Raw genomic sequence first — 18,943 nt, 5'->3', positions numbered from 1 at the left:
GCCTTGACCCCAGCGCACCCCCTCCCACCCATTTTCAAAAAGGGGGAGGGAATGCAAAACAGAGCACAATGCTCCATCAGTAGCAATACCTACTGAACAGGGTACTCTACTAGCTTTTCTACCTCTGGCATCTAGATTCCTTCTCTGTCAAGAGTGTTCTTCACCTGCAGCCTCCCAGATCAGTCAAGAAGAGTTACTATCCCAATACATTCTTACTCACTTGCATGCCAACACCATTCCCACGGTCATCAATGAGGCCAGAGAGAGAAAGCAGCATGCTTCCAGCATCCCCAGGATGAGACCAGACTAACATCCACCTCCCCAAACACCTTCTTATGATGTTGTAGTTGATGGGCTGTAGCTGACCAGCTTTTCCACTGGCAAGAGAGGGATGCTGTTTTGATTTTGAAAAGGCTACGTTGGGGCTCATGGGAGCCAAGCTCACAAAACCACATGTTGGCTGCAGTGAGAGAGGAATAAGAGACTGAGCAGAAAAGCTGATAGGATTCAACCCAGTATCTGTAGTGGTTTTATCTACAGCACTATGGGTGCAAAAAAAAAAAAAAAGGTATGAAAAAATACCCAACCTGAAAATTACACTTACTTCAACTCAAAGAAAGGGACGGGGCGGGGAGGAACCCAAATCTCGGAACTTTTTTTTATAAAAGTCTCCTGCCTGGTCACCTGGAGGCAATGAATTAATCGCCACAGATACAACAGCATACCATATATTGACAAGGAAGGTGCTGTGGGCAGGATTCCTGATTCTGATCAGGATGGCTAGGAACAAGCTGCCCAGAGCCAGGAAGACCCTTTCCTGGCTCTCCCTCGCCCCAACACGGACTGTCCCAGCAAGGACACCACCCGTATGCTCCCAACCAAGGGCGGGCCTCTGGTTGTTCTGCCTCTACACACAAGCTCCAATGATGCCAAACAGGCAGGAGCCAAACAGGAACAGAAGTGCTGTCTGGATGTCTCTTCACCTCCCCACCATCCCTCCCACACAAAAACCAGCTCCACGCCAGACAGCAAGAGACAATCTTGAGACAGCCCACCACTCGACCCAGGACCCAACAGAGTGCTGCCGCAAAGGCATTCAGCAGAGTCCCTTAGGAAGGAGCCCAACCCTTACGGGTCATCTTTGGAGGCCCAGCTTCAGGTGCTCCACCTTTTGAGATTAGGCAGGTAGCAACTTGGGAGCAGGGCCTTCTTGGTCATGGCACTAAAACTCTGGAACTCTCTCCCCCGGGAGATTCACCTGTTCCTTCCTGTAGCTGTCTTCCACCAGTGGGTGAAGACGTTTTTGTTTTGTTTGGCATTCCCCCAGTGATCCCTCCTTCCTAACCAACATTATGTTTTGTATGCATTTTAACTGGTATGTATTGTCACTCTGCTTTTTTTAACTCTTTTGAAAATTGTTTTAACGATGTATGTTTGCAAGGGGTGTTGATTTTAATAGTTTTATAATGTAATTTTATCATGTATGTTTTGAATTGTCAGCCGCCTTGGCAGCTCTTGTAAGGGCAAAAAGGCGGGATATACATTTTGTTAATAAATAGCAACAGAGTTCATCTCTGAAGCACAGCAAGTTTGGACCCCAAGCAGACTCCACGGAGCATGTTCAGAGGGGGAGCGGGAGGAGTCCGGAGAAGTCCGCCTCAACACTCCTATCAGGCGGCCCTTCCCGAATGACCAGCGAGCGGAAACCCGGCATTGTGCAGCTTCGCTGGGGGAAGCTTAGCCGGTGGCCGCTCCTCCTACCATAGAGCTCTTCGAGCAGCACTGCCGGAAACGGGGAGCGGCCACGCGACCCCCCCCCCCGCCGCCCTCAGCGGCGTCTTCAACAGCAAGCCACAGTTCAAGGGGCCACAGCCTCCCCCCCCCCCGCGTACTGCCAGGGGAGCGACGCCGGAGGGGTTCTGCTGTACTTCTTCAAGCGGGGCGGCGGGGGGGGGGGAGGGAGACTGCCAAACCCCCCCCTCCAACTCAACCTTTACCTGCCTCTCCTTATGCGCTTCTGAACCCCGCCGCCGCCGCCCCCCCCCCATGACCTCGCTCGGACTATTCGTGAAGCCCACCGGCCAGGGCCCGTCTTCCTGCCGCCCCCCCGCTCCCCCCCCGCTCGCTGTTTACTTACGCGGGGGGGGGGCCGCCCTGGACCCCTCGCCGCCAAGCCTGGGCGTCGGTGGGGCGCCGAGCCGGACAGGAGCGGCTCCGAGGGCGTCTGCGGCCGGGCACGCCCAGCTGAAGCTCGCCAAGGCCGGGGGGGCGGAGCGGAGCGCGGGGCGGCGGCGACAGGCTGCCCTTTCCGCCCAGCGCCTCTGCCTACCTGTCCCAGCACGCAACGGGCTCCGGCATCCGCTCACGCGCGCCCAAAGCCTTCTAGGAACTGCATCTCCCAGCATGCCGCACCAACTACTCGCTCGCCAGACAAACGTTTGAAACCAGAGCTATCGATCGTCGAGATTGTCAAAACTTTCGCTTGGGCTAAGTCTTGATATGGAAAGAAAATATTTCTATTATTTTTAAAAAATCCCATTCATAAAAAAGTTCAAGATTACAATTCAGACTAATAACAAAATTAAATAATAACGATTAATAAATCAAAAAATTTATTTTATTAAAAAAATAATATTTTAATATTATTCGCCGGTGGTGAAGAGTAGGGTTGCCAGGTCCCTCTTCGCCACCGGAGGGAGGTTTCTGGGTCGGAGCCTGAGGAGGGCAGGGCTTGGGGAGGGACTTCAACGCCGTAGAGTCCAATTGCCAAAGCGGCCATTTTCTCCAGGGGAACTGATCTCTATCGGCTGGAGATCAGTTGTAATAGCAGGACATCTCCAGCTAGTACCTGGAGGCTGGCAACCCTAGCAAAGAGGGACCTGGCAACCTTAGTGATGCTGGACAGTCCACCCTCTGAAGCTGCTGTTTTCTCCAGGGAAACTGATGTCTGTAGTCTGGAGATCAGTTGTAATTCCAGCAGATCTCCAGGCCCCAACTGGAGTTTGGCAACCGAACAGATAAGATCTAAGAGCACTGAAATGCAAGAAGTACAAGGTGATAAGTCTGTAAAAATCTGATGGGCAGCCCAATCCCTTCCTGGCCTGTAAATAAAAATTTTAAAATAAACTTTTTTAAAATCCCCGTGAAACTCTCCCAGCTATTTTGCAGGCGTAACTAATGCCTGAAAAATGAAACGTTCCTGGGGCAAAAGGGCTTTGGAAGCTCACTAAAGGCAGCTCCTCCCCTGGGAATGCCCCGGGAACGAGTCCCCCCCCCCCGCTGACGCTGGCGTGAGCACTCACACTGGGAAAATGCTGCCGGCAAGGCGCGTGCTGCTCCGTCGCTCCCTGGAGCCGGCGTAAGTTGCCCTGCGGCTGGGGTCCATGCCACTTCGAATGGTGCAAGTGGCACAGACACCAGCGCTGGGGCCACGCCGGCTCCTAAGCAGCTCCAACCCATCCCTTTAGGCTTGCACGGATAATGAAGTACATTCACAAGAGCAGTCGCTGATGTGTTTTCCCTAATAGGCTACAACCTGCAGTGTGAGCACCACCACCTCACGCAACCCCCACCCAGGTGCCAACAGTGGCGCACCCGATCATTTTCCTTGGCACCCGAACAACCGAGGCACTGGCAGTGCTGAAGGAGACAGCAGTTACAGGTCTGGCTTGTTGACCACCTCACCTTTCAGACCTGCACAGCTCACCGGCCAACCACCACAATGCCAATCTCTGTGACGCTGGCAGCACCACTGGAGCCTGGTTTGTGCCCAGCCGCTCCCCAGCCGCCGGCTTCAGCAGCAACACCAGCATCTACACATCTGGTGTTTCGGCAGCGCCTCGGGAACATAGGGGGGCACCACAGGGACTCCTCTGCAGTTATGACAGATAGAGCCTCTTTAGCTGGGATTTGATCTCTATTATTATTTGTATTTACAAATAGCCTAAACAGGTTTTAATAAGGGACAGGTAAATTATCTACTAAAGAGAGTCCACTGTCAAGAGTAAGAAAATTTTATTCTGACTTTTTGGGTTACTTTTTTGCATCAGAGTGGCCGTTTCAACCGTGGCCGTGTTGGCTGGGCGATCTTGGGCCAATCAGTCCCCCTCTCTCACCCTGCCCTACCTACGGGGCTGCCGTGAGGACAGGCCGCTCCAATGAGACCCCCTCTCAAGCGGCCCAATTCTGTGCTGAGACCTCGCCCGTAAGAAAGCAGATTTTCCAGACGTTTTAAAAACTTTCATATATAAGTTATCACAGCACAATAAAGTTATGAATTTTAATCTCTCTATATTAATTTTATATTTGTATGTCAGTTGTGCTGTTAAACAGCTGTTGACTGATCTTGGGATCATAATAAATGTTGACTGGTGGATAAAATGAACGCTGCTGAAACGGACTTCGGAACCGCCAGGCGGGCGACCGACTCCGAGAAGGAGCGAGAAAGGCCTTCGCTGGAAGCGCGGAAGCCACGACAGCGCTTGCGCAGCCACCGCGAGGACCGGGACAACGGAATCTCGCGGTAGCACAGTAGGTTGCGAGATCTGGCCGCCACTTTAAGGGTTGTCTAGCAACCGTCCTAAATTGGTCAGAGCCGGGGCGGGGCGGGGGGCGCGGCATCGGCTCCCACCCCCGGCAGCCCCGTCACTCCGCGCTCTCCTTCCCTCGCCACGCCGCCGTCTCGCAGGCCCCCCTCCTTTCCTTGTATATTTATACATATATTTGTATTAAAAGTGACTTTTTATTTCCACACGTTAAAATACCTGAAGTCTTCGTACTCAGCTAGAACAGCGAAACATTCCCAGAATCACCCCCTCCCCGTCTTGAAGAGGCCTCATTTGTACTCTGGCTAGAGAAACTACAACCCCCACGATGCAAAGCGAGCTCACATGCGCGCTCCTTTTTTGTGGGCGGGGCGGCGGCTGTCGCCGTGGCAGCGGAAGGCCGCTCAGAGAGAGGGCCGCCAGAGCTGGCAGGTAAGGGGGGGGGGTAATCAGATTTGAGAGAAGAATGGAGCCTCCCTGTCCAAATGCAGTCTACCCCCGAACGCCAGGTGCCGGGGGAGGGGTGTTGCCTTCCTTCTCTGCTGGTGGGCTTTCCCAGCAGCCTGACCGCCCCTGGAAACGATGGTGGACCAGCTGGAGGGTTTGTTTTGGCCCTTCTTTTAGCCTTAACTAGCCTTGAAGCCCACATGCACAGAATTAAATAGGAGTCCGGTGGCACCCTAAAGGTTTACAAACATATTCCAGCATAAATTTGGACGACTCAGAGCTAATTTCTCCAAATGCATAGGATTGGAAATCCATCAGGTCAGCCATGAAGGTGCTAGAAAAGACTTTGAAGTGTAAGGATGTGTCCCTGGCCACCAAGACTAGATTAATTCATGCCATCGTATTCCCTATTTCTATGTATGGGTGTGAAAGCTGGACAGTGAAGAAAGCTGATGGGAAGAAAATAGATTCCTTTGAAATGGGGTGTTGGAGGAGAGTGTTACAGATTGCATGGACTGCCAAAAAAACAAATCAGTGGGTTATAGATCAAATCAAGCCTGAACTGACCCTAGAAGCTAAAATGACTAAACTGAGGCTATCGTATTTTGGTCACGTCATGAGATGACAAGAGTCACTGGAAAAGACAGTCATGCTAAGAAAAGTTGAGGGCAGCAGGAAAAGAGGAAGACCCAACAGGAGATGGATTGACTCTATAAGAAGCCGCGGCCCTCTATTTGCAAGATCTGAGCAAGGCTGTCAAAGATAGGACATTTTGGAGGACTTTCATTCATGAGTCGGAAGCGACTTGATGGCACTTAACACACACAGTTTATATACACAGCTGAAAAGCAGTGTATGTGCAGGGGGGCGGGTGGTGTTGATGGATTTGTACTCTGATGAAGTGAGCTTCAAGTCATGAAAGCTTATGCTGGAATAAAAATTATTAAGTCTTTTAAGTGACACTGAGCGCCTGTTTTGTTTTGCTTCTATATGCTAACACGGTTTTGGGGGGAGGGGTTTGCTGACTGATGGCAACCCCGTAGGGTTTTCAGAGCAAGAGATGTTCAGGGTGGTTTGCCATTGCCTGTCTCTGCATCGCAACCCAGGTATTCCTTGGGGAGGGGGGCTCCTATCCAAATACTAACCAGGGCTGATTCTGCTTAGGTTTGGAGAATCTCATGAGATCAGGCTAGCCTGGGGCATCCAGGTCAGGGCACAAACACAGCTCCCCCCACCCCCGGAATCCTTTCCATACACAGAAGCAGTCTGTCTCTGAGCACCAAGTGCGAAGACATAATGAAGAGGAGAGTTGTTTGCCTTTGTATCCTGCTTGTGGACTTTTCTGGAGGTGTCTGGTTGGCCACTGTGGAAAAAGCTGATGCTGAGCCAGATGGACCATTTAATCAGATCTATACAAAAATATTCTTGAATTCTTCTTTTCTTTGATAGTTAGGAATGGAACCACCATGTCCAGTGCAGTCTATCCCTGAAAACCAGGGGTTGAGGAAAAAAAACCCTAGAGGATGCTGTTGGTAACAGGACTGGGTTTTTAGCCCAATGGTGCAATTCTGCAAATCTAGTTCTTAATTTGTCACATTGGATGCAAGACTAGATGAACACCCAGGAACACGTGAAGCTGCCTACTGGTGAATCAGACACTTGGTCCATCATCAAAGTTAGTTGTCTACTCAGGCTGGCAGCAGCTTTCCAGGGTCTCAGGTAGAGAACCTCACCTGCTGCCTGTTCCTTTTAACTACAGATGCTGAGGATTGAACCTGGGGCCTTCTGCATGCCAAGCAGATGCTCTACCACTGAGCCGCTGCTCCTCCCTAAGATCTTTGGTCCAATCTAGAAAGAATCTAGATAAATCTGTAGCTGTTGGATCTGTCAACAGTCATTAACTATGACAGTTTAGACAGGAACTTCCATGCACAGAGGAAGTGTGCCTCAGCATCGTACACATAGGGTAACACCTTTGCCTTAAAAGCCCTGTTTGTGCTTTCTGGATTTCCTGCAAGTGGTAATTAAACCCCCACACAAGATTTGCTAGCGTACTACACTAGTTAACTTGGCTCAGTGGGTTTCCCCCCCCCCCTCATTCCAATACTGTATGACTCAAACTCAGTGTTAAATTTTACTTATCTTTGATTAAAGTGAATGCAGGAGATCAGAAGATCTCCATAATGATTTTCTTGAGGTAGCACTGGACTCTTCATAGTTTTCATCCTGCACCTGTTATGACATTTTATCCCACCTCTCCTCCAAGGCACTCAGGGCAGCATGCAGCCACCCCTAGCTTCAAAACAACCCTGTGAGGTTGGCTGAGAGGCAGGGATTGGTCCAGGGTCACCGCATTAGCATCAAGCAGGAATTTGAACCCAGGTCTTAACTGGTATATCACTTGGGTTCAGAACAGCCAGCATGTCGTACTTGGTCTTTTACTGGGGAAACCCAGACTCAAATTCCTGCTCAACCAAGCGTGGCCTTGAACCAGTTATTCTCTCTTATCCTAAGTTGCCTCACAGAGTTGTCGTGAAGATAAAATGGGGAGGGGGAGCCATCTAAGGTCACCATGAACTCCTTGAAGAATACATAGCATTAAAGTGTAAAAACAAAACTATTATTATGGACACTACCAACTGAACTGGATTTATTTTTCCATGAAATACCAGTGTGGAGGAGTTCTTTTGTGTTCTGCTGTGTATGTTTTGATGTTTCTTACATCTAGTTCTTTTGCACAGGCGACTGTAAATTGTCCAGTATGGCCAAAGGCATTCTGGGTGAAGCTGGTCTCCATTTTGATGAGCTGAATAAACTGAGGGTTTTGGACCCAGAGGTGTCTCAGCAAACAGTAGAGCTGAAAGAAGAATGCAAAGCCTTTGTGGACAGTAAGTTCCCTCTCTCAATCTATGTCTATCATGCTTTATGATCAAGCCAACAACCTTCCTAGTCTGGCATCAATTAGATGTCCGCTTGACGGTCCAGCAGCAGGCACGGAAGCCAGAGCCTCGCAGTCTTGCTGCCCTTCAGCTCAATAGAACCTCCATATCCAGAGGAAGTCTACCTCTGAATATCAGTTGCTATCACAGTTAATAAGCATTGATGGGCCTATCCTCCACAAATTTGTTTAATTCCCATTTCAAGCCATCTAAGCTAGCAACCATTGCTATGTTTTGTGGCAATTAAAATTCCCTACCTAAAGAATTCATGAGGTGACGTATTTGTTTGGGAATTGATTCAGGGCAGACAGAAGAAAGTATTTCACATAGTGCATACTTAACTTGTGAAACCACAGTTGTAAGATGAAGCAGAGTCAAATGGAGATGAGACAAACATTTAAGAGACAGATCTATCAACAAAATGGGACATTGGCTGCTTACCGTGAGGGTTCCTTCTGCTCTGAGGTAAGGAGGGCATCTGGCAGCTTGGGTGATTCCCTACTGCTTGCTCAGGGAGGCTGAAACAAATCTTCTACTTCCTGACTTTGATATCAGAGATGACTGCTAGCTCTCATGACTAAGGTTGCTTTCAGACAGGGACGATTCCCCATTGCACCAGAGGCATTCGCAGGAGCAGTGGAGGTGCCGCAAGGGGAGCCTCCCAACCTGGCGGCTGCATGCGGGACTTCCAGCACTTACCAAAGCTCCCTGCGAGCCTCTCAGGGAAGGTGATCTCAAGTGGTGAAGCATGAAGATCCTGTTCCTGATTGCAGTAACATCAGCCCATAGGGTGTCCGAACTGGGAGCACTTTTGGCCAGGAAAGATTAGGTAAATTTCATAAGAACAAGGTAGTTCTGTGCCTGGATCCTACCTTTCCATAGGGAAAAGGAAATCCATCTTCCTTCATTTTGCCCTAATCCAACACATGACAAAGAGAAAGAATGTCATAGTCTCAACCAAAGACGTGCTCTCCGTATATACATCAGGAGCACTGGGCCTATTCAGAGGACTGACACTCTGTTCATTACTCTGACTGCCCTGAGCAAGGGGAAGAAAATGTCAAGAGCTGCCATCAGCTGCAATATCAGACAATGCATTGAGTAGGCTTACGAGGCAAATAACATTGCTGTACCGAACTGGCATCACTGTGCCTTCCGTACGAAGCGCAGCCACTTCCACTGCCTTTGATCGTAACGCCTCCGTGGAGGAGATATGTAAGGCAGTGACCTGGCCGTCTAATCTCAATTTTTGTTGAGATTACAGATTGAATTACTTCTTGTCAGTGGATGCAGCCTGTGGACAAAGGTTCTGCAGCATGTGGCGGAGGAAAACTGGTACCTGCCCGGGAGTGGGACACAGCTTTTGGAGGTATCAACTGGCAAGATGCCCTCCTCCTTAGAGCGAGAATGGAACCCGGGTTACTTACCATGAGGGTTCCTTCTGCTCTGAAGTAAGGAGGACATCTTGCCCTCCCAAGAATAAATGTAGAAGGATAACAAAGGAGGAAAAGAAGTACACCAGCTGCAGAGTTTACACAGCATGTCCAACAAGAAAGTCAGCCAACGGGTCCCAGACCGTTAACAGTTGATATCAACACTGGGGGGGGGGGGGTGGAACACAATTTTTAAACGCCAGCAAAAGGAAGTCCAGTGATGAATGGGGAAGCAGAAAGCAGGCACAAAGAGACGCCCCCCCTTGCGGCGACTCCACTGCTTTTGTGAATGCCTCTGGTGCCGTGGGCAATCGTCCCTGTCTGGAAGCAACCTTAGTCACAATAGCTACAGGTCATCTTGAAGATCAAAGTCAGCAGACATTTGAGGACCAGTTGTTGGGGGTGGGAGGGTTGCTCCCTCCATGTCTGCTTGAGGTTTTCTCCAGGGCTCCTGTCTGACTGTTGTGAGAACCAGGATCCTGGACCGCATGGACTTGTGGTCTCTCCAAGCAGGGCTGGTATTTTCTAGTCAAAGGATCTCAGGCAGTGGAGATGGAGATTCTCTGCCTGCGGTCCTGTCCAAATAAATGAGGCTGCACATGATGAAAACATAGTTTTCTGCCTCTTTTACAGAAATTGCAGAATTTAAAAAAACTGTGGGAAACTTCATTGAGCTGGTCGATCAGCAAGCAAAAGCAGCTGAAAATGAGAAGATTAAGGTAACCAGCCCTTGATGTTGAAACCCCTGACTGGCTGTGGAAGTGATGCAGCTTTGCCCAGGAGAAGAGCCACAGGGATTTCCTGGATGAGAAGGTCCCACCCGGTCCCAGGAGCTTGGCCTGTTGCTAAAGCTCAGCTGATCATTGGCCCTGGAATCCTCCTGAACCACGTTAGCTGCTCTCAGCTCCTTGGAACAAGAGTGAGAGATAACAGACTTCAAGAATTTGTAGGGCTGCAATGCATAGTCGTTTTTTCAGTTAAGCATCTGTTAAGTTAGAAAGGTGCCCCATATACAGTGAGGGAAAAAAGTATTTGATCCCCTGCTAAATTTGCCCGTTTGCCCTCTGACGAAGAAATGACCAGTCCATAATTTTAATGGTAGGTTTATTGTAGCTGTGAGAGACAGAATAACAACAGGAAAACCCCCAGAAGACAAAAGTCAGAGATTGATGTGCATTATAATGAGTGAAATAAGTATTTGATCCCCTATCAACCAGCCAGATTAGGGTTAGGGTTCTGCTGTCAACAGAAGCAATCAATCCATCAGATTCCAAACTAGCCACCATGACCAAGACCAAAGAGCTGTCCAAGGATGTCAGACAAGATTATAGACCTACACAAGGCTGGACTGGGCTACAAGACTATTGCCAAGCAGCTTGGTGAGAAGGTGACAACCCTAACCCTAACCCTAACTGTCAACCTCCCTCGGTCTGGGGCTCCATGCAAGATCTCATCTCGTGGAGTTGCAATGATCATGAGAATGGTGATGAAGCAGCCCAGAACTACACGGGGGAAACTTGTCAATGGTCTCAGGGCAGCTGGGACCATAGTCACCATGAAAACAGTTGGTAACACACTATGCCGTGAAGGACTGAGATCTTGCAGAGCCCGCAAGGTCCCATTGCTCAAGACAGCACATTTACAGGCCCGTCTGCAGTTTGCCAATGCACATCTGAATGACCCAGAGGAGAATTGGGTGAAAGTGTTGTGGTCAGATGAGACCAAAATCAAGCTCTTTGGCATCAACTCAACTCGCCGTGTTTGGAGGAGGAGGAATGCCGCCTACGACCCCAAGAACACCATCCCCACCGTCAAACATGGAGGGGGACATATTATGCTTTGGGGGTGTTTTTCTGCTAAGGGGACAGGACACCTTCACCGCATCGAAGGGACGATGGACGGGACCATGTATCGTCAAATCTTGGGTGAGCACCTCCTTCCCTCAGCCAGGGCATTGAAAATGGGTCGAGGATGGGTATTCCAGCATGACAATGACCCAAAACACATGGCCAAGGCAACAAAGGAGTGGCTCAAGAAGAAGCACATTAAGGTCCTGGAGTGGCCTAGCCAGTCTCCAGACCTTAATCCCATTGAAAATCTGTGGAGGGAGCTGAAGGTTCGAGTAGCTACACATCAGCCTCGAAATTTTACTGACTTGGAGAGGATCTGCAAAGAGGACAAAATACCTCCTGAGATGTGTGCAAACCCAAGAAACGTCTGACCTCTGTAATTGCCAACAAGGGTTTTGCCACCGAGTACTAAGTCATCTTTTGCAAAGGGATCAAATACTTATTTCACTCATTATAATGTACATCAATCTCTGACTTTTGTCTTCTGGGTTTCTGGGGTTTTTCCTGTTGTTATTCTGTCTCTCACAGCTATAATGAACCTACCATTAAAATTATGGACTGGTCATTTCTTCGTCAGAGGGCAAACGGGCAAATTCAGCAGGGGATCAAATACTTTTTTCCCTCACTGTAACTGGGCAGCAGATTTAATCACTAATTATTTGTCTGCCTGGTACATTTTTACCCCACCCTTTGTCGAAGGAGTTCAGAGCAGTTTGCCCTTCCTCCTTTTATCCTCACAACAACCCAGTGAGGTGGATTAGATTGACTGTGTGTGGCTGGCGTAAGGTCATCCAGTAAGTGTCCCGACAACATGGAGACTTGAATTCAGGTCCTAGTCAAACACTCTCATCCCTCTCCTGCAATGTTTAATGTACGTACTTGAAATCTTTTCAGTTGCATTGTTTCAGTTGTTGGCTTGGTCTGGCCTGTTTTGTGAAAGGAACAGCAGGCTAAAAATGTAATTAAATCAGTGAATCAATAAATCAAAATCTGGGAGGGGCCTTTTCATAGGAGAGGCATTCCACCTTCTCCCACATGCAGAATAGAATGACTTCTCTGAGATGCCTCTTTCTTAGAAGAGTGGTTTCCCTCCTCTCAGACTCAGCAGAGAATGCTTCTTCTGAAATGATGCTTTCTCTGATGCATGCAGTATAATTTTTAAAATCTTTTTTACAACTGTGAAAATATATGCAATTTAAAGCTCACAGGATTATCTCTTTAATTTAGTAACAGCCATAATAATATCGTTACCCCCTTGGGACAGTTGCTATCACGCAATGAAAACGAACGTGCTGAACCTGAGAACCCCCCTTTCCACAGGCAATAGGGGCCCGAAACTTGCTGAAATCTATCACGAAGCAGAGAGAGGCTCAGCAGCAGCAGCTTCAGGCACTAATAGCTGAGAAGACAACCCAGCTGGAAAGGTGAGGAGGTGCCTGAAGACAAGGGAAGAGGTGCCGAAACTCATTTTCAACAAAAGTCCCCTCTATGCAGTCCTGATAAACTTCCACTCCCCCCCTCGCCAATTCTGGTGTATAGGAAGAGCTGACATCCACATTCCTTACCTGGCCAAGGACTTGCTCTCATGTTGCAGCCAACCTTCCTTGCCCCGTCAGACTTTTATTTATTTATTTATTTGTGTATTTGGAGGAAGCAGACAGAGAATCACAACAGCAATTTAAGAATTGAAAGCAGCCCCAAAGGTCTGTCTCGACCAGTATCCCATTTGCAGCAGTGGCTGAGCAGAAGCACAAAGGCCTAGAGTTGTCCCCCCCTTACCGTTGGCCTCCACCAAGGGCTGTGCTGCCTCCAAACAGGGCCGTTCCTCTTAGACATCATGGCTGATGGCAATCGATGGACTTCTTCACCACGAATGTTGTCTAATCCCTTTTTGCATCCATCACTGCGCCTGAAATAAATAACAGGTTCCCCCTGCACTTATTCAAGGGTCTCCCGTGCTCACAGTCACTGTTACTCAGTGCAACCTGCTAATCATTCATCCCCCTCTCCACAGGTATCGCGTGGAATATGAAACACTTTGCAAAACAGAAGTGGACCAGAATGAGTTCATCGACCAGTTCATATTCCAGAAGTAAAAAGAATCTAAAGTCAGAAGCAGTAGACTTGGGAAACTTGAACCATTCCAGCCCCCTGATGATTCCACAATGAGCAATTTTGCAGTGGTCAGCAAATGAGCCCTTGATCACACCTAGAAAGGCTGACAAATTGTAGAGCTTCACTGTCAAGTTATTTCCATAGAGGCAGGAAGAATTATCCTATTTTAAAAGACATTTTTGGTGGTCTGAAATCAGACAATGTTTGGATACGGCCTATCATTGCTGCAGTTAATACTGCTCCCTAATGTTTGGGGATTTTTTTTGAAGTGCAACATAATTCAGGGAAATAAAGATATAAATTATTGTTTTTAAAAGTGCCTAATTTATTTTCAGTTGGCACTCGGAAGGTGCAAGGGTCATTTGTCATTCCTGCTTCAGGAGCATTTGCACAGAGGTTCCTCACAGCATCCAGTTTCCATATTGAGAAAATGTTCCTCAGGCCTATAACAAAATCCTTGTGTTCTGGTATAATTGCCACCTCTCGAGTCCTGGATCCACACAATCCTTCTATTTCTCTTTGTCAGTACAAGTTTCTAATACATCTCCATTTCTGTTTTGTCCCAGTGTTTGACCTTGGGGGTGCTTTGCTTGCAGAATGTTTTCATGTCAGTCAGTTGAGCTGTCAATTTTCTGGCTTCACTGTCCTCTTTCAGGACATGGGCAGGCAATACAAGGCCTGAATGCAGAAATGTGGCATACCATACCATTTGGCTCAGCCACAGAGCTGGCTCTTGAACTAAGCATCAAGAGTCTGGCAGTGCCAACTAGGTCAGAAACATAGGGAAAGGTGAAGAGCACGGTTTCTGCCTGACCCATGGACCCACAGGTCCAAAGTTAGCATCACTGGGGCTCAGTTTGCTTCCAGGGTGTCTTACCAAATATAACCCTAATCTCTTCCACCGTCAACACCACATAATCTTCCCTGTCGAAGGTACAGCCAAAAACGTCACCCCCCATAGAAGTTAAATTGTTGAGTGGGGACCAGATACACCTTTTCTCTAGCTCACATGTGTGCATGGACCCCTGTGCATGAATGACGCCACCACTCTGGGTGCAGCCTGCCACGTCCCATGCTGCAGCTCCTGGGGCATATTTTGAACTGCTAGTAAACCTGTTTAAAGACAATTTGGGGAAACCAAAATACTCCCCCCACCCCGGTTTTCATACTGCATTCACTTGGATACTAGAAATGTCCATCCGCCTGCCATAAGATTTGCATCAAACACAGACAACTGGAGGATTCCCAGTATTCCCAGCAGACAGGGAAGAAGGCATGGGAGAATGCAGGCAAATTCCTGGTACCCAGAACTGGCAAACAAAAATATGCTCACAACACGTTCATCATTAATTGTGGGAGAAGGGTCAGTGGAGAAAACTTGAAGATACTAAGCTACCTTCTACCAAGTCTAACCACAGGTTCATCTAGCTGAGGATTGCTTATTTGGACTGGCAGTAGCTTTTCCAGTGAAAGGTCTTTTCCAACCCTTTAATTGGAAATATCCACGACTGAACCACTACCGTCTGCAGGTAAAGCTGGCCATCTTGTCTACACATGTGCTAGACACATCTGTCAAAGGACTGGTCAAGAGAGCTGCTATAGTCAGAATTTCCTGACCTGACTTTTATTGGAGACATAAATAAAGCTTCATATGATCTTTCTTCCAGAATTCTTCTTAGGGTGGTGTTGGTGTTAAGCAGGTGATCACCTGTATGAGAAGAGCCGGATTTACTGAGATCTGAGCCCTATCATTGTCATTGACAGATGTTCCTTCGGCACAGCAGTAAATAAAATGGCCAATATTGTAATACCCTTGTACAGATCTACAGGGTGTCTTCACTTGGAACATTTTGCCCAGTTCTAGTTGCTGCATCTCCGGAAAAAAGATACTGCAGAGCTGATTAAAGGGTTGGACCAACTTTCCAGTGAGGAAGCGCCAGGGAGTCTGAGACAGGGATATGCACTGGGGTATATCTGGTCTGAATACATACCCCCCCCCCCAAAAAAAAAAATACCGGTATATTTCAGATATATTCGGGATCTGGATATTTGGAAATCTTAGCAATAACCAATATTTCTGTCCAAAATGTGCCCGGAAATATTTGGGAGTATCTGGAGCCAGCATTTTAAAGCTCCAAATGGGGAGAGGGGTGTGGGTTTGTTTTTTTGCTTTTTGCAGGTTTCCTGGGCAACAAGAGGGAGGGGGGAGGAAGGCAGTGCTCAAAGGCAAATGGTATCACATGTAAGGGGGGAGTTTGGCTGTTTGGTTTTGCTGAGATTCTCTGGTTTGATGTTGGTTCGGTTGGCTTGTGCTGCCACGTTGGCCCTGGGTTCTGTTTGGATTCTGTGGTTTGACATTAATTCTGTTGGGCTGGAAATTGTGTCCCTTTCCTTGCTTCAGTTGGTTGGGCTTAAATTTTTCTTGTTTGTCATTGGACATGCTTGGGTTGCCACATTGTCCTGCCGTTCTGCTGGGATTCGTTTTTTTTTTTTTTTTAATATTTCTTTCAAAAAAAGAACAGGAAAAACCTTAATAAGAATATGCATAAAGTAAGACACAAATATAACAGTGGTGGCGGATCTACACATAAGTTTCTATAAATGGTTTCCAAATATCTAAAAATAAGCCCATGCACAATTGTCATCTATTTGCTATGTGTTCAAATATAGATAAGTTCTAAGGTCCTCAGTCCATCCATTGTGTTTCCAGTATTGTAATATGAGTCCTTTAGCTGTAGTAAGGTCACAGAGGTTCCATTTTCATTGACCATTGGTTGGCCTCCAAGAGACAGGCAAATACTATAATCATCATCCTCATCATCCTCATCATCTTTTATTTATATCCCGCCCTCCCCCAATGATGCCAGGCTCAGGGCGGCTAACATCATATTTCAAATCCAATCCAATAAATACATTTAGTCATAAGGCAATAAAAATTACTCAAATAACCTAATTTAAGGTGCCAAAACATAAATATCTGACCGGGACTATCAGATCCTAAAATCCCAGTTACGGTCTTTATACCACTTATATCGAACCAGTGGAGCAAAAATTCTTCCTGTCAGTTATTTTAGTCTTAAAAAGCTGCTTCAGATTACTGTTGCAAAAAAAAAAAAAAATGCTAGCACTCAAAGAAAGATGGAAATTACTATACAATGCATCACTGAATAACAATAATAAACAATTTTGGGCCTTAGTTTCAGGTGCTCTCTCTGGGAGATCGGGTTCCCTTGATTGTCTAATCCCAGCTCAAGTTTGGGAGGACCATTTTACTAAAATCTTTTCCACTGTTACAGACAGCTGTTTTGATTTATCAGACCCTGGTCCTTTAGACCTCCCTGAATGGCCTCCTGTGAGCCGCAGTGAAATTATTTCCCTGATTAACCAGCTCAAAATGGGCAAGGCTCCAGGACCTGATGGTCTCCCCCCTGAATTGTTCAAGAAAATCTGATATGGTGGGCCTCCCCACTTGCCACTCTTTTTACTCTTATTGATACAACAGGGAGAATGCCCGAAGCTTGGACTAGGGCTATAATAGTCCCCATTTATAAAAAAAAGGTGACTCACATCTGGTAGATAACTATCGCCCCATTAGTCTCCTGTCCATTATTGGCAAATTATACGCAAGACACCTTTTAGATAAACTTTCTTTATGGATGACTAGTTTTAAAATCTTGGGTAGGGAACAGATTGGGTTTTGCGCTGGTCATTCTACTTTAGACCACTGTGTTACCCTAACCCATTTGGCTGAGAAATACAGTGGCCCTGATGGGAAGAAACTTTATGCAGCCTTCCTTGATTTAAAGAGCACTTTTGATTCTATACCCAGGAAACTCCTGTGGGACAAGCTGAGCAAAACCTCAATAGACAAGAGACTCCTTTTCCTTGTCCAAAAATTGCACTTAACAACTAGTTGCCAGGTTCGCTATGGCTCACGTGGTGAGCTAACCAGAGAGATTCCTACCAACCAGGGAGTGAAACAGGGGTGTGTGTTGGCCCCCTATCTTTTTAACCTCTTTATAAATGACCTTGACCCAACATTAAGAACAGTAGATGGCCATTTCCCTAAGCTGGGCCCTTCCTCCATCCCTCTACTATTGTATGCTGATGATGCTGTGGTATTATCACCAACACAGAAGGGGCTAAGGCGGCTGCTGTCCGTGTTTGTAAGCTATTGCAATGCCAACTTATTATCCATCAATTACAAGAAATCTAAGATCCTAGTCTCTAAATCTTGGAGACATCACATTTGGACAACTAAAGGGCACGAAATTGAACAAGTGAAACAATTTAGATACTTGGGCCTGAATTTCCAATACAACAGCAATTGGACAATTTCCAATACAACAGCAATTGGACAACTCACAGGAACTATGCTGTGTCCTCAGCTAAACATAATAACGAGACCACAATTCGTTTCTTTTATGTTTATGGTGGCTAATTAGTTCCTGCTGCCTTACGAGTGTTTAAGGCTAAATCCATCTCCCAACTCCTATATGGAGTTCCTATTTGGGTAAGTGCCTTTAATCAGGACATTGAGAGGATTCAGTCCACCTTCTTACGCCGCATTCTTGGTGTCCCCAATTGCGTAGGGTATGCAGCTCTGTGCCTTGAGATGGGACAGGGTTATTTGGAGACCATAGCTTGGATCCAGACCATTAAGTTCTGGTTACGTCTGCACTTTCTAACTGAATATCCTGGCTATATTCCTGTATTGCTGGGAGATTCTTACATAAGCCAGTGGTTGAAATTAATTACCAGGAAAATCAAGTCTGTCAGTATCCCATTTGATTCTCTTTTGATGCTTGGGAAAGAGCAAGCATTTACCGTATATACTCACGTATAAGCCGAGTTTTTCAGCCCAAAAAAAGGGCTGAAAAAAGCCAACTCGGCTTATACGCGGGTCAATACGGAAGGCCCCGCTCGCCTTCCCGCGGCCTGGGAGCGGCCAGCGGGGCCTGCCTGGGAGCAGGTAGGCCTCGCCGCCGCCGCCCCCGCCCCACTCGCTTTCCCGCGGCCTGGGAGTGGCCAGCGGGGCCTGCCTGGGAGCAGGCAGGCCTCGGCGAACCCCCGCCGCCCCCCCCCGCCGCCCCCCCCCTCCCCGCTCGCTTTTTCGCGGCCTGGGAGCGGCCAGCGGGGCCTGCCTGGGAGCAGGCAGGCCTCGGCGAACCCCCGCCGCCCCCCCCCGCCGCCCCCCCCCTCCCCGCTCGCTTTTTCGCGGCCTGGGAGCGGCCAGCGGGGCCTGCCTGGGAGCAGGCAGGCCTCGCCGCCGCCGCCACCACCCCCGCCCCGCTCGCCTTCCCGCGGCCTGGGAGCGGCCAGCGGGGCCTGCCAGGGAGCAGGCAGGCCTCGCCGCCGCCGCCGCCCCCGCCCCGCTCGCTTTCCCGCGGCCTGGGAGTGGCCAGCAGGGCCTGCCTGGGAGCAGGCAGGCCTCGGCGAACCCCCGCCGCCCCCCCCGCCCCCCCCCTCCCCGCTCGCTTTTTCGCGGCCTGGGAGCGGCCAGCGGGGCCTGCCTGGGAGCAGGCAGGCCTCGCCGCCGCCGCCACCACCCCCGCCCCGCTCGCCTTCCCGCGGCCTGGGAGCGGCCAGCGGGGCCTGCCTGGGAGCAGGCAGGC

At 48.5% G+C, this 18,943-nt stretch overlaps 1 protein-coding gene across 1 annotated transcript; it reads left to right on the top strand.

The window, feature by feature from the left end:
- Nucleotides 1-7,735: 7,735 nt before the first annotated feature.
- IFT20 (intraflagellar transport 20) lies at nucleotides 7,736-13,312 on the top strand. The gene is made up of 4 exons (XM_056865426.1): nucleotides 7,736-7,879; nucleotides 9,997-10,082; nucleotides 12,534-12,637; nucleotides 13,228-13,312. Exons 1-4 carry the CDS (start codon nucleotides 7,753-7,755, stop codon nucleotides 13,307-13,309), a joined length of 399 nt encoding a protein of 132 aa, XP_056721404.1. The 5' UTR covers nucleotides 7,736-7,752; the 3' UTR covers nucleotides 13,310-13,312.
- Nucleotides 13,313-18,943: the final 5,631 nt, after the last annotated feature.

The sequence above is a fragment of the Euleptes europaea genome, chromosome 19 (assembly GCF_029931775.1).
Source record: "Euleptes europaea isolate rEulEur1 chromosome 19, rEulEur1.hap1, whole genome shotgun sequence".
In the NCBI taxonomy this organism is placed as follows: domain Eukaryota; kingdom Metazoa; phylum Chordata; class Lepidosauria; order Squamata; family Sphaerodactylidae; genus Euleptes; species Euleptes europaea.
This window is presented reverse-complemented; position numbering and strand designations above follow the sequence as displayed.

What these genes read in the sequence shown, in the direction of transcription:
- IFT20 (XM_056865426.1), top strand. Translation starts at nt 7,753, where the DNA reads ATGGCCAAAGGCATTCTGGGTGAAGCTGGTCTCCATTTTGATGAGCTG. An exon ending in ATGCAAAGCCTTTGTGGACA is followed by an intron (nt 7,880 to 9,996) that starts GTAAGTTCCCTC and finishes CCTCTTTTACAG; the next exon opens with AAATTGCAGAATTTAAAAAA. An exon ending in CTGAAAATGAGAAGATTAAG is followed by an intron (nt 10,083 to 12,533) that starts GTAACCAGCCCT and finishes CCCTTTCCACAG; the next exon opens with GCAATAGGGGCCCGAAACTT.